This window comes from Carassius gibelio, chromosome B20 (assembly GCF_023724105.1).
Source record: "Carassius gibelio isolate Cgi1373 ecotype wild population from Czech Republic chromosome B20, carGib1.2-hapl.c, whole genome shotgun sequence".
NCBI lineage: Eukaryota > Metazoa > Chordata > Actinopteri > Cypriniformes > Cyprinidae > Carassius > Carassius gibelio.
In genome coordinates this window covers 4,304,321-4,319,760 of record NC_068415.1, presented here as the reverse complement: position 1 = coordinate 4,319,760, position 15,440 = coordinate 4,304,321, and the positions used below count along the sequence as shown (strand labels likewise).

Here is a 15,440-nt window from a genome sequence, read left to right as displayed (position 1 = left end):
GATTCTGTGAGTGAGCACAAATTTATCACAAAATAACCAAAGCATTGGTTGCCGTGAAAGCAGTGAAGCCTTGATTTCTAATTTACACAAATATATGTAACATAAATTGTTCTGGTAATTTTCTTGTGTGTAACAACAGCTATAGAGCCCATTAACCTGCACTCTGACCCCTGAGAGGACAGTTTTAGTCAGTTAGGTGTATTGTTTTATGTGATTTATTTTAGATTTCTAAAACATACTTTGTTGTTCAAGGTCTCAGCAGCAATGCAGTATTGTATAATAACATGTGTCTTTTTTCAGATTGTTAACAGTGGGAAATATTCGCACTAAACTAAAACAATCAATTGTGACTTATAAAAAATATAAATATTGTAAAGAATGCTTAATATTCCATATTTTTCTTCACATTTTAAATCCAAGAAAAATGTTGTTGATATTTTAGAAAAATTTAAATCTACATACGATGGCATGCTAATCAAAAAAGGGAAAATTTATAATAATGTCAATGACGTATATTTAACTGAGAAAAAACCTTGTATTATTTTAATTTGGGATTCTGATACTCATGATTTTATTAGCAGAGGTCTCGGGTTTTATGTTGGATCTGGAGTTATAATTACAGCCAAACATGTTTTAAATAAATACAAAAATAAAAAGGTATTTGTTTTTTTCCAAAATAAAAAATTTAGTTTAGCCTACAATATTAATACAGATAACATAGTTTTCCACAATGATTATGATTTTGCTAAAGTGAAATTGGAAAGCAATTCTGATAAACTACCAAATATAAAACCTGTAGAATTAGACCTATTATATGGAAACATATCTTCATACCTTTATTTTTACAGACTAAGAGCAGGGCGTTTTGTTAAAGTCCAATGTAAAATGAAAAAAAAATTGAATCTCGTAGAGTTTATTCTTTCTAAAATGGGAAATTATGGCGATAGCGGGACACCTATTTTTACAAGTTCTGGTAAATGTGTTGGAATATATCTTGGTGCATTTGAAAAACCAAGCACTAAAACATTTCTATTCGGCATAGGTTTACAATTTGATAGTTGTTTAATTAAAGGCATCTTTTCAAGAAGTGTCCTCTGTAGTTTTTAATATTCTAATGCTAAATTTTTTTTATTTCTGTTTTTCATCACTTTAATGTTTTTCAATCTCACTCCAATTTTCCCAGCTTACTAATGAGCTATTGAATTTTATAGTGAGTGGGGAAGCAAAAAGCAGGGCCACCAGGGGCAAGATTGAGAAACACTGTATCCCATGTACATAAATCTGGCAAAATGCAGAAATGCTGTAACACAATTGGCATGGTTACAGTACCATAAAGTGTGTAATATTTCCCATTGTTTGGCGACTGTCTGGAGAGGATCTTGTGCCTTGCCCAAAACAAAATCTTGTAAGTCTTTGTTTGTTTTTATAAAAATAGTAGAGACAGTATTTGTGCAAAATATGCCACTTTTTTCAAATTCATTATTGCACAAAAGTCATATTTCAAGTTAAATTTACAGGTGTCTTGTCGGTATGGAGCTGGACTATTGTTACAGGTGTAGCAGCATCAGCTCTGAAAGTCATCTGTTTCAAGGTAATAAAACATCAAACGATATAAATTATTTAAATTACTATTAAACATTTTTGTCCAGTTAGTGATGTGAAAACAAGAAATATGGACCAGCTAAACTTGAACCTTGTCAAAATGCATTAAACACAACTGTAAAATTAAGTTTTTAAATATTTGCAAAGATGAATCAAAAGATAAATATATTTGCTTTTCTGGTTTAGCTAAAACAACTAGAAGCACCTCCAAACTGCATATGTCACATTTGGGTCAAGATACAATCATGATTCCTCTCCATAAAATGATGGTGGCTCGACTCACTTGGTGAGAAAGACATCCCACATCCCTATCTTTCTTAATAATTTTCTTTATAAATGCACATATCTGGGGAGTGATTGTGTCAGAGATTTCAGAAGTAATGAATTTAAAAATAAATAAATACATTTTACTTATTTACTAACTTAAGTTAATCACTATTTGCATGAAATCATGTGAAAGCTTGTTTTTGTGATATTATTTAAATTGCATAGTTTTGACTGAATATATAAGTTACATATATTATAACAGATATGAACATGACTGGGGCTAGTTAACAGGCGACACATCTTGGACATAAGATTTTTAACTATGTTATTTATTTACATTTCTGCCACTTTTTCTGTATTTTCTGTCATCCCTCAGATCAAAAGAGACGCAACAATATGTTGAAACAGGACATAGTGTAAGAAAATATTTTATTACTATTAGAATCGAATAATCATGTACCAGCAACCATTTCAGAAAATGATTAAATGATTTCCCAAAAATAAATTTAACAAAAACTCATCTTTGTTTCTCCAGAAGCACAACACCCTTACGCCATTGCTCAGTGTCATGATGAACCACCTCTGGATGACACGCGTCACTATTGGGTCAAAAGATATTCCTCATGAATTTATTGCTCATGAAGTTAACTTTCTAAATTAAATGAAATAAAATTATAAATGTATAAAAATTGTTGCAGTTTTTTCCCCAAACCTCCGAATCCTTTACATCAAATCTTAGCCCTAAGCTCCTATATTTCCCAGAATCCATCATTAGTGCTGTCTCCTGTCCTCAAGGCTCAAAATGTTCTTTGGTGCCTTCAGCCATTGTACGTTTATTTACAATTGAAATTAAGTGATTCTCCATCAGAATCATTTTCAAAACACTTGAATGATGATCCACCAGATGGAGACAAATATTGATTTGTAAAATTAATAGAAAGTTTTTTTTCTTGTCTAGAATGCCAGATGGAGAAACTTGACCTGAAATGTATTCTGTCTTTTGCCTGACAATAATTTTGGAAACACTGTAAAAAAAAAAAAAAAAAAAAAAAAAGAACCTTCTTTAGCAGCAGTCAGTGCTTCAAATGCTTTATAAACACGTTTTTATTTTATTATTTTATATATTTTTTTTATATACAACGACCTACTTTAACAAAAAGCTATAAGCTAAAGCATTAATTCTCAAGCCTTTTCACAGGTACAGAGCCTGACTGCTTATACTGATAGTTTACTAATTAAATACTTGTAGCATTTTTAGTACACTTTGAAGTATAGTCTCAGTAAACTACTAGTTCAATCAGGACCACTTCCGTCAAGTATATTCATGACAATTATAATTGCATACAGTTAGTGTTGGCGGTATGGTTATGTTCTGGGCAACACTCCACACGCCTGTCCATGCAGCCATGCTTGGACAGAGCGGGGAGAGCAAGACAAACCCCCCTGGGGTACAGAACAGAACCATTATAAGCATACATAATTACAATTCACAATTACATGAGTTGTAAACAAAATGTCATAGAGACTGCTTCTGATGAAGACACTGTAAAGAAAGAACAAGTTAGATCAGATTACAGGTTCAGTTGGTGGAGTTGGGGTTGGAGGATGGAGTTTATTGCAAGCAGTAGGGGATGTTGCGGTGACAGATTTTTTCCACCGGTTAATCGACGTGTAAAAAAAACCGGTAATCCCGGTGTCACCGGGGTTGCGTGTCGGGGATTTCGTTGTGGCCGAAAATGCGGTCGTGCATGCGTGCACACGTCTCAATTTACTTTCACTTTAATTAGCGGCAATTCAGTAGCATTTGTTTCAATTAATCATGGGTTGATTTATTTTATTCTTAATAAAAATACACAAAACAATAAGACACTCGCTTGTATTACACACATCTTTATTGCAAAATGAATAATAACAACACACCATGCAAAAACTAAACAAAAGCACTTATGAAACACCTTTAAAGTGCATTTATTAACAAAACGAACCACTGCACACATCGTGCAAGTATCAAACAAGAAATTATATTTAAAAAAAATTCACTATTCGTTAAATAAAGTGCATGCCTTTTTCAGCAAAAAAAAAAAAAAAAAAAAAAAAAACACCGCACAACCATCGAATATGAAACGAACGAACATCAAAAACTTCATTAAACTTGGCGCAAATGCACCACCTATCGAAGGCTGCGGTTGTGTGTCAGGCTTTTGTGGTTAATTTTTTGCCACTGGACCCATCTTCATTTTTGTGGTGTGCTTGAAGATGTGCATGTAAATTCGAAGTGTTACCTCCGGATGCTGCCACTTTCATCAGGCAAAGTTTACAGGTTGCCTGGTTAACGTTTTCAGGTTCCCTGTTGGCATTTGGTTTGAATCCAAAATATTTCCAAATAGGTGCTTTTGCATTTCGCTTTGAAACCAGATCTTCCGCCATCCTTTGCCAGTTAGCTCGCCTCACTCTCCTCAAATGATAAATGAAATCGGACACCTGCTGCTTTACTGTGGCGCTCGTTCCGCTTACGCTAAATTACGAAGGCACGTAGTCACTAACTGAATTAAGTGCTTTAATTTCTATAGGCTAAAACTTCAACACGATGGGGACGGTGCCGGTGGTCAAGTGCTATGACCGGTAGGTGGGTTAAACACCGTGTATCACCGGTAACACCGACTATCGCAACAAGCCTAGCAAGCAGCAATGCGATGGAGAGACACTGAATAATGGGAAGTTAAATAGACCGTAGGTGATAGGTGTCAAGACTGGATTGGTACACATCAGGAACAGTTGATTGTCAGCTGATGCAAGCGTGACTAACATGGCCTGACTGAACTAACGCGATGCTCGATTTCAGTAGTCTTAGGGCACTTTCACACTAGCACTTTTAGTGCGCACCGGGTTTGATTGACGTCATAGTTCGGTTCATTTGAATGATGTGAACGCTGTATGAAATCGGGTGCACACCCGCGAACTGTATCCAAGTCCGCTTAAATACAGTGGTCTGGGGTACGGTTCATGTTACCTTGTGTTACCAGAACTTTCTTAGATAAATACACTGTAAGTACACTATAAGTACATGTTAGTACACGCCCTGTAAAATAAAGTGCAACCCAATTTTTTTATGAGCGTGACTGACGCGTGACAAACAGAGGGCTATAGGCCCTTCATAAAACATTAAATTCATAAATACATTCATGAAACACAAATGCCGTTATGTACAAAACGAACGGTTCAAAAACATAAAGTACATAAAAATGCAGAGAGTTATGCATTTGCTGCCTTCTCCTGCACAAACGTTACTAAGCAATGGGGTAAACAGCTGCTGGCTTGATGACCCACATAAAATAATATGAATGCAGTCCAGTTGGGGAAGGGGAAAAAATCGAACTTGGGTTCAGACCAGACAAGTGAACCAAGTTTTTACTCTCAGGTTTAAGCTAACCCTCCCTACACCTGTCACTGTTACCCATAGCAACAAACACTACATGAAAATAGAATAAAGAGTATTGGTGATGGTTGTATAATATAAGCTAGAAAATAATTCATGTAAATTGAAAAAAAATTAATGTAGGAAAAAATGTAGTGTAGTGTAGTGCATTTTGTGCCAAAACAATGGAAAATTATCTACAGCTTAGCTGACATATACTGCTGTTATGTTCACTGTGTGGGGAATTTTGAAAACGTGTTCATTCATACAGATTTATTTAAAAAAAATATTCAGTTCATTCACACAGATATGTTTTTAAACAATATTTAATTCATTCATACAGATATGTTTTTAAACAATATTCAATTCATTCATACAGATATATATTGGGTTTACATGGGCCCTTAAAAAATCTTAAATTTGGTTTATCAAATTTAAAGGGTTAGTTCACCAAAAAAAATTAAAATGATGTCATTAATAACTCACTCTCATGTCATTCCAAACCCATAAGACCTCCGTTCATCTTCGGAACACAGCTTCTAGATATTTTAGATTTAGTCCAAGAGCTTTCTGTCTCTCAATTGAAAATTAAGGTAATAAAAACATCATCGAAGTAGTCCATGTGACCTCACAGGGTCAGTTAGAATTTGTTGAAGCGTTGAAAAAACATTTTGTTCCTTTCCTTTCTGGGCATGGACAGTATACAGCATAAGGCCTTAAAAAGTCTTAAATTCGTTAAACTGAACAAGGAATGTCTTAATTATAATTTCAAGAATTCTTATTTTTGAGGATGTAAAAACAAGAACATAACATTTAAAAGGCTAAGGTTTAGAATAGCCTTGTTCAGACTGTCAGTCCAAATCGGATTTTTGTGCATATCCGATTGAAATCCAATCGCAAATGCGAATGTCAAAAAATCATATGAAATTAGATTTTTACAAATCCGTTTCAAGCTACATTCAGGTGGTTTACATTTACATTTACATTTATTAATTTAGATGACACATTTATCCAAAGCGACTTAAAATTGTTATATATGTCAGAGGTTGCACGCCTCTGGATCAACTAGGGGTTAAGTGTCTTGCTCAGGGACACATTGGTGTCTCACAGGGGATTTAAACCCAGGTCTCTCACACCACAGGTTTAAAATCCCTTTCAGGCTGCATTTCTGGAAATCTGTTTCAGTCTGACCACTCAGATCTGATTTTGCATAGCTTCTTCCCTAATGTTCATCTCACCTGCATATAATACTTGATCACGCAGTGTTTATGAGTGCAGTGCTGTTTTGTGTTCCTCCATTAGTGAGGAAACTGCTCTATTTCTCCCATTCTGTTCTTCGGTCACCTACTGGCAGAGAATTTATTTGGATTTTCATTAAGCCTGTCTACTGTTTCTGTTCAGACGCATGTGAAAATCAACCCATATTTTTTACACACCAAACACACAATTGTAAATTTGAACCTGTATATTGACAAGAAACTAATATGTATTTTAAATCTAAATAATTAAAACGGTAAGTTTGATATATTTATATGTTTTAAATCCATATAATAACCCTTGTTTAGACTTTCCAAATCTGATTTTTGATAAGCCTAACTTATCCGTTTGGAATCCAATCATATTTATCAACAATGAACAGCAAAACTTGAAATATGACTTACAAATCTGCTTTAAACTACATTTTTATGCTTTGAAATATTACTTAAACTTCTTTTATGGAAATCTGTTTCAGATCAGATTTTGTGCAATTTCATTTGCTTATATCACTTTCTGGTGAGTGTGATTTCACCAAGTACAACATGTTCCTGGATCAACATCCTTGTTGTTCCTGACACAACATTTCAATCAACCAGTCAGAATTGATATATAACTTTTCAGGAAATATCTGTTTTAGGATTACAATCAGGGTTTGGTGCTTCTACACCATCATTAATGATTTACATTTACATTTATTCATTTAGCTGACGCTTTTATCCAAAGCGACTTACAATTGCTATATATGTCAGAGGTCGCACGCCTCTGGAGCAACTATGGGTTAAGTGTCTTGTTTAGGGACACATTGGTGTCTCACAGTGGATTCTGACACAGACGTGTGTCTTATCCACTGCGCTAACACCACATTTAAGGAATAAAATGTGGGTAGGGTTAGGTTTAGGGGTAGAGGTTGGGTTAAGTCTATATTTTTGGAAAATAATGTTGATCCAGGATCATCAAAAGATGTTGATCCAGGAACATTTCATACTTGGCAAAATCAAGAAGACTTCACTTTCTCAAAATACAGAAAATGTAAACATGTCAGATGCTGTTTGTGGAAAACATGATGAATGTCTTGTAGAAACAATGTTGTGTTTTTGAAAAGTGCAAGTCAAGCAGAAAATGACAATATAGAGCTGGCCTACACCTCTTTGAGTTTCGAGACTGGCAGAGACAGCAGCACAGAATACACAACTGCGCATTCCAGCTTCCTACATTTCTGCTGCTACCCCATAAGACATTACATAATCCAGTGCGATGGCAACATGTTGTCATGCTGTAAGACAATATCTGTAAATATCTGTATTGTTGTTGCTGTTTTTATTGTAGGCATACTAACACAACTTGGTTGCCATAGAAACCAATGCAGATATCCAGCAAAACAAAAGAGTGCCACGGACACACAGATCCGGTTTGAACAGTTACACAGCAATACACAGTGTGGACAATCATTTAAATCAGATTCCAATATACAAATAATCAGATTTGGACTGATGGTCTGAACAAGACAAATGTCTTTTGACTCATTCCTTTTCTTAAAAAAAAAAAAAAAAAAAAAAAACCCCACAAAGTTGGTTTTAAAGACTGCAGTTTATCTTTTTATAAATCTCTGAACTGTAAATCTATGCTTATAGATGCCTTAGTAAATGTAGATACCTTATGGTTATTATTCAGGTTAACTAAGGTGATTGGTAAGGATAAATGGGCTAATCAGAAAATAATAAATAGATTCAACATTAATTTTTTTTTAACATATATATATATATATATATATATATATATATATTAATCACAATCTATAAATGTCACTTGATTAATGATTTATCTGGAGCTCTGGGTGCACCGAAAAAGTGGCAAAAAATAAGATAAAAAGATTTTTTCTGACAATAATTTCATATGTTAGGATTCCCCGGGTTCAGGTATGTCTTCAACCCTGTTGTACCCAATAAAAATAGATAAATCAATAAATTAATGCATTGCCATAGAAAAAAATTACAGAAAAAAGTTATATGATAATTTTGGGGTTATTCATTTGGCCATGTTCATTTAAATGTTGTAGCATTTGAATCCCTGTTGCCACAGATGTAAGTGGAAATGAGAATCTTAAATGCACTCTGAAAACAAGGGTAGAAAAAACCATAGATCAACGGGTTACAAGTGGAGTTTAAATATGCAAACCAAATTAGAGCATCAAAAACCACAGCTGGGGTGAAAAAATTGAAAAAAGGGTCAAGAACAGTAACAGTAAAATACGGCAGCCAGCAGAACAAAAAAACACACATGACAATGGCCAGAGTTTTAGCTGCTTTTCTCTCTCTGTGAGCAGAGATTTGGCTCTTCATTCCTCCAGTCACTCTTTCTGACATAACCTTTGCATGTTTTCGTGCAACATGGAAGATTTTTAAATACAAAGAGCTCATGATTGTCCCAGGAAGAAAAAAGGTGAGAATTGGGCATATAAGACCCCATTGCTTGTTAAAAAACAGAACACAACTTCCCACACAATAAACTTGCATAATAAACAACTCCAAACCAATTGTGTTTACACCTGAAAACACAACATAAAAACTGTAGAGAAATGAAAACAGCCATATGAAGGTTGTAAAAACAGTCACAGTGTTGTTTGTGACCCTCATTTTGTACCTCAGAGGGTCACAAATGGCCCAGTACCTGTCAACAGATATTAAACTGAGATGTAGTAATGAGGAGATACAGAAGCTCATGTCTAAACTAGAATGAACTTTACAGACAAAATCTCCCAGATACCAGCAGCCTTCAACAGATCGCACCATGCTGTACGGCATGACCAAAGAGCCCAGCAGACAGTCACTGGCAGCCAGAGAGCGAACGATCAGATGAGTTGGAGACTGAAGCTGTTTGAAGTGAGAGATTGAGATGATGATCAGCAGGTTCCCAAAAACTGTTGTGAGGATCATCAGCAGCATTAACACATACATTGCCACTTTAACAACAGTAAGACAATGCAGTTTTGGACAGGAGTCCGGTCGGAGTTGATAGCAGAGAAGGATGTTCTCAGTTTGTGTTTCATTTGAAGTCATCACGTCTGCTCCAGATGCTGAGATTTTCTTAATAACGTATAATGTATGATGGCAGACAATTATAAACCAAAGTATAAACAGAATAATTTTACAAATTATAGTTAGGTAAAAACCAATAACCAAAGTCAAATGAACATATACATGCCCTTCTAACTCCCTAAATGGAGAAGCAGCTCAGACTTATTCATATATACTCTCAGATATGAAGTAGCCCTCCCCACACCAGTCACTGTTGTCCATAGTTACAAATACTACATGACCTCAGGAGATAAAATGGGGAAAAAATGAACCCACTTCTGTCTTGAAATGGAGATTAACTAAAAACTAAATGTGTACTTACTGAAAAATGATCAAACATGTCCCTTTATTATTATTATTATTATTTTTATGAGTGTGACATAAAATGCTAACATGGCCTCTCATAACACTAGAACTTCCAGAACTAAAAATCCTTTCCCAGTCCAAAATGAAAAGAGTTGCTTAATTAAGTGTAATAAAACCTAATAAATAATTGACCTAAAAAGGGAAATTCATGAGCAATAAATAAACGATAAAATTTTGATCTATGTTTAGGTTATTAGGTTAATTTTGAACAATAGATGCAGAAACATACTTTATCTAGGGGCTGCTGGGGGGCGGGGCTTGATGTTGCAGGGCAGGGCCATGGTGGGGGACTTTTGACAAAATCTTACTATTGATCAGCCCAAAATCTTATAGATTAACATACAAATGAAGACAGAGTTAATATTTCTATAATTTAAGACGATTTTACTAAATATTAACATCGCTGATACCAATTTTTGGTCAGTGAGGTTTTGGTGAACTCACTTAAAGCTTATAGCTTTTTTTTTTAGAGTGCTTACACTCCCGCTAGACTGAATTCAGTAATATTCTTTTATAATGGCGGACTAATACAAAAGAGATCATTATGGACTTCAGGCGGTCTAGGAGTCATGCACACACACCCATCTACATCAACGTAGCTGTAGTGGAGCATGTGTCGAGTTTCAAGTTCCTTGGCATCCACATATCTGATGACCTCACCTGGTCCCTTAACACCTCCACCCTGGTCACAAAGGCACAGCAGCGCCTTTACTTCTTACAGAGCCTTAAGAAAGTTCACCTGAGTCCCAGGATCCTTGTGGAATTCTACCATTGTAATATTGAGAACATACTCACATATTGCATCTCAGTATGGTACAGTAATTGCTCTGCATCTGACGCATAGCACTCCAGCTTGTGGTGAAAACTGCTCAATGGATCACCGGCACGCAGTTAACTTTAATTGAGAACATTTAACTCAAGCGCTGCCTGGGCAGGACAAGAAACATCATCAAGGATGCCTCTCACCCTAACCATGGACTTTTCACCATCCTTTTATCTGGCAGGTGTTACAGGAGCCTATGCTCTAGCACTTGAGCAAGGCATTGAACCCCCAACTGCTCCCCGGGCGCCGCAGCATAAATGGCTGCCCACTGCTCCGGGTGTGTGCTCACAGTGTGTGTGTGTGTGTGTTCACTGCTCTGTGTGTGTGCATTTCGGATGGGTTAAATGCAGAGCACAAATTCTGAGTATGGGTCACCATACTTGGCTGCATACCATACCATACTTCACTTCACTTTCTATAAAACTATCATAGCTATCCTATCTATCATAGCTAAAACTATCATAAAACTATCCTCCCGGCGACCAGATGATGATGCTGACCTCAGACAGACCCTTAGAAGAATGGCATCTACGCTAATATTAGTCTGTTTCTCTCTTATTCCGAGGTCACCATAGCCACTAGATCCAGTCTGTATCCAGATCAGAGGGTAAGTGCAGTCACCCGGATCCAGTACGTATCCAGACCAGATGGTGGATCAGTACCTAGAAAGGACCTCTACATCCCTGAAAGACAGCAGAGACCAGGACAACTAGAGCCCCAGATACAGATCCCCTGTAAATACCTTGTCTCAGGTGACCACCAGGACAAGACCAAAGGAAACAGATGATTCTTCTACACAATCTGACTTTGCTGCAGCCTGGAATTGAACTACTGGTTTCGTCTGGTCAGAGGAGAACTGGCCCCCCAACTGAGCCTGGTTTCTCCCAAGTTTTTTTTCTCCATTCTGTTACCAATGGAGTTTTGGTTCCTTGCCGCTGTCGCCTCTGGCTTGCTTAGTTGGGGTCACTTCATCTACAGCGATATCGTTGACTTGATTGCAAATAAATGCACATACACTATTTAAACTGAACAGAGATGACATCACTGAATTCAATGATGAACTGCCTTTAACTGTCATTTTGCATTATTGACACACTGTTTTGCTAATGAATGTTGTTCAGTTGCTTTGACACAATGTATTTTGTTCCTCATGAAGTGCTTTGAACGGCTAGTTTTCCCCGCCCCCCTGGACCCCTTCCAGTTTGCTTATCGGTCCAACCGGTCGACCGATGATGCCATCGCCACTGCCGTCCACTCAGCACTCACACATCTGGACAAAAAGGACTTGTACGTCAGAATGCAGATCATAGACTTCAGTTCAGCATTCAACAATGCTCAAATGATCCAGCTGGGGCTCAACACTTTGCTGTGCAACTGGCTGTTGGACTTTCTGATTGGAAAACCTCAGGCAGTATGGGTCGGCAGCAACACATCCAGCACCATCACACTGAATACTGGGCCCCCCCAAGGATGTGTGCTGAGCCCCCTCCTCTTCACTCTGCTGACCCATGACTGCACACTGTCACACAGCTCCAACCTCTTTATTAAGTTTGCAGATGACATGACTGTGGTGGGTCTCATTAGCAACAAAGATGAGACAATCTACAGGAGCGAGGTGAGCCACCTGACCGGGTAGTGCAGTGACAATCTCTCACTGAACGTGGAGAAGATTCAGGAGATTGTTGTTGACTTCATGAGAGCACACACTCAGCATGTTCCTCTGACCATCAATGGTGCAACTGTGGCGAGAGTGAGCAGCACCAAGTTCCTGGATGTGTACATAACAGAGGACCTCTCCTGGACCGACAAGCACTGGCCAAGAAATCACAACAGCATCTCTACTTCCTCCGCAAACTGAGGAGAGCCAAAGCCCCACCCCCTATCATGTGCACCTTCTACAGAAGCACCATTGAGAACATCCTGTCGAGCTGCATCACTGTGTGGTATGGCGCCTGCAACGCATCCTGCCGAAAGACTCTGCAACGCATAGTGTGAGCAGCTGAGAAGATCATTGGTGTCTCTCTACCCTTCAGGACATTTACGGTACACATCTCACTCACAAAGCCCTCTGCATTGCAGGTGATCACACCCACCCGTTACACAGCCCCTTCAATCTGCTGCCATTAGGGAGGAGACTGCAGAGTCTCCAGGCTAGGACCAGCAGACTGAAGGACAGCTTCATCAAGCAGGAAGCTGAACTTGCTCCTGAACTCAAAAATGGGCTTTATTTACTTCTCAGAAATATAATTAAAATTACATGTAAGTATAATTGACCTATACTTACAAAAAATCTAAATATATTTGAACTATACTCGTGCTCCTCGAATCTGTGTTTTCATTGTTATATATGTATATATGTAGATGTAGATAAGAAACAACAGATACTAGCATATGTAACGCAATCATCTGACATGAAACAGCACCAAAAATTTAACTTTATGGAATAAAACGGCCAAGATGAAAAGGTAATAATTACAGTCGAGTTTTGGGGTGTTGATCGACTCCATCTACGTTTTTATTATCATTCTGAAACCAATTCATAGTCTTTTTTATTTCTTTAATTTTTTATGAAACTTACCCACAATTTTTTTTTTTTTAGAATATATGAAGCTAGAATAAAATGTTTTTGTTTATTTTTTTATTCTTTGGATGTTTTGTATGTTCAGATATTCATACCACTAAATATATCCAAATTAAAACCTAAATAGGGACATAGTAGTATACTTCAAGTGTGATGTAAACTTCACTTAAAGAAAACTTATAAGTATATTTGCAGAATAAAACTACTAAACTAGTAGTTTACTGAGACTATACTTCAAAGTGTACAAAGTATTTAATTACTAAACTGTCAGTATACCTATAAGTTCACTTTTAGTATAATTGCAGTACTACAAACATAGAGTTAAACTAGTTGTATACTCAAAGTTTGCTACTGTTATAGTTCACTTTTATATACTAGAAAGGGGGGCAATTAAGTACCAAGGAGTATTGCAGTACACTTACAAGTATACTACTAGAACACTGATATCTGTATACTTGCTGCATAAGTATACTTAATAAAATAAACTTGAAGTCTACTACTTTTTGGCATGGGTAAACAAGCGATGAGCATATTTGGCAGTTAGGCTTACTTAATCTCTGCTCAACAACGATTCCATCTCTGAGCAACTCATATATAGGGACTTCTCAGTCTCCGTAGCCAACTCTTCGTCTCATTTCCCATTTCTACTCTTCCCCAACAAACTGTTTCATAGCTTGTATGTGGCATGGTCCTAACTAGTGCAATGGAGTTAACTGTTTAACAGATAACGCCACAAAAAACATTAAATTCTTGGCTAAATCACCTGACATCTGGAAACCTCCATACTGTATATCAGGCCACGTCACACCATACTATTTGTTTCTTTCTCTCGAACCCACCCTTCCCTCCCTTTCTCATCCATTCAGCCAACCTTATCCCACATTCTCTTTCTTTCAGGTTGTATAGGGGGGTCCTAACTGTCTGGCCTAAATATATGATAAAGAAGGTACCCCCACCCTGAGTCTCTCTGAGCCATCAATTCTAGATGCTTTGATCAATCTGACCATCATCCCATTCCCTCTACCCTTTCATCCTCTTTCTACTCTTCTCCAACACTCTGTTTAACTAACTGTTTCATAGCTTGTTTGTGCCGTGGTCCTGGCTAATGAAATGCTGTGACTGACAATAGAACCATAAAATACATTAAAAATAAATTAAAAAACAAATAGAATTTATTTTTGCACTGTAATCCAAATCTGTTCTGACTGCAAGGAACAGACCTAAACTCGGTGTGTTCAAACAGCTGAAAGAACAGGTAGTTCCAGTCAATTTATGTTATTTTCATAAAAACACACAGATTGGAGTTTGCGCTGTGAACACACACACTAAATGATCCAAATGATTATTATTAAAGTTTCTTTGCAAATAGAAACAGTTTTATTTAGACTAATATCCTAAAGAATCATTTGATGACAAATGGTCCTTTTTTAACAGCTTAGGTTTTTATAATTTAATTTAATTTCTTTTTTGTCTGTAACTGTTAAAAAATCCTTTCAGAGTCACTTCATTACTGAGCTTTTGGAGCTCCACCATCAAACTACAAAGACCGTCAACACACACTCAACGTGATATTTTTCTTAAAGTGTTAATAAATTTTAACTTTCATCTTATAACTAGTTTTCTGCTAGTCATGTCTTTCTGGTTTTTAAACATTAGATATAAGTGTGACAAGGTTGGTTCAGTTGAGGATACTTCCTTTAATCATCTGGACCTTAATCAGGAAATTTAAAACAAACTAACTCCTAAATTTTAATGTAAATACACTGAAATGTGATCAAAAGAATCTAAAGTTTTAAAAGCAATTTATAATGTTAATTTCACAAAAATGCAGGTTATGTAATTATGTAATGTAATGTTAGGTTGTTTTATATGTTTTATATATAAATTGAAATATATTTTGAATATAGTGCAAACCCTGCATGAGTGCCTCTGTTTTACATCAGATTACTAAATTATTAAAACATTTGAATATTGGTTTCAGCATATATGAAATAAAAAGAATTACGTGAAAATAAATATTTATTGTGTTGTATGAAATAAGTGTGAGATCAGAAT

General features: G+C 36.4%; 1 protein-coding gene and 1 long non-coding RNA gene across 2 annotated transcripts; one reads left to right on the top strand and one right to left on the bottom strand.

The window, feature by feature from the left end:
- The first annotated feature begins 401 nt into the window (after positions 1-401).
- Positions 402-2,558, top strand: LOC127984530 (uncharacterized). The gene is made up of 5 exons (XR_008160610.1): positions 402-1,405; positions 1,518-1,591; positions 1,789-1,888; positions 2,246-2,285; positions 2,405-2,558. It is a non-coding gene; the product is annotated as an uncharacterized LOC127984530 (long non-coding RNA).
- Positions 2,559-8,580: 6,022 nt separating this feature from the next.
- On the bottom strand, positions 8,581-9,597 carry LOC127984583 (trace amine-associated receptor 4-like). The gene has a single exon (XM_052587288.1). It carries the CDS (start codon positions 9,595-9,597, stop codon positions 8,581-8,583), a length of 1,017 nt encoding a protein of 338 aa, XP_052443248.1.
- Between the last annotated feature and the right edge of the window lie 5,843 nt (positions 9,598-15,440).

Excerpts from the sequence above, each read along its gene's own strand:
- LOC127984583 (XM_052587288.1), bottom strand. The coding sequence starts at position 9,597 with ATGACTTCAAATGAAACACAAACTGAGAACATCCTTCTCTGCTATCAA.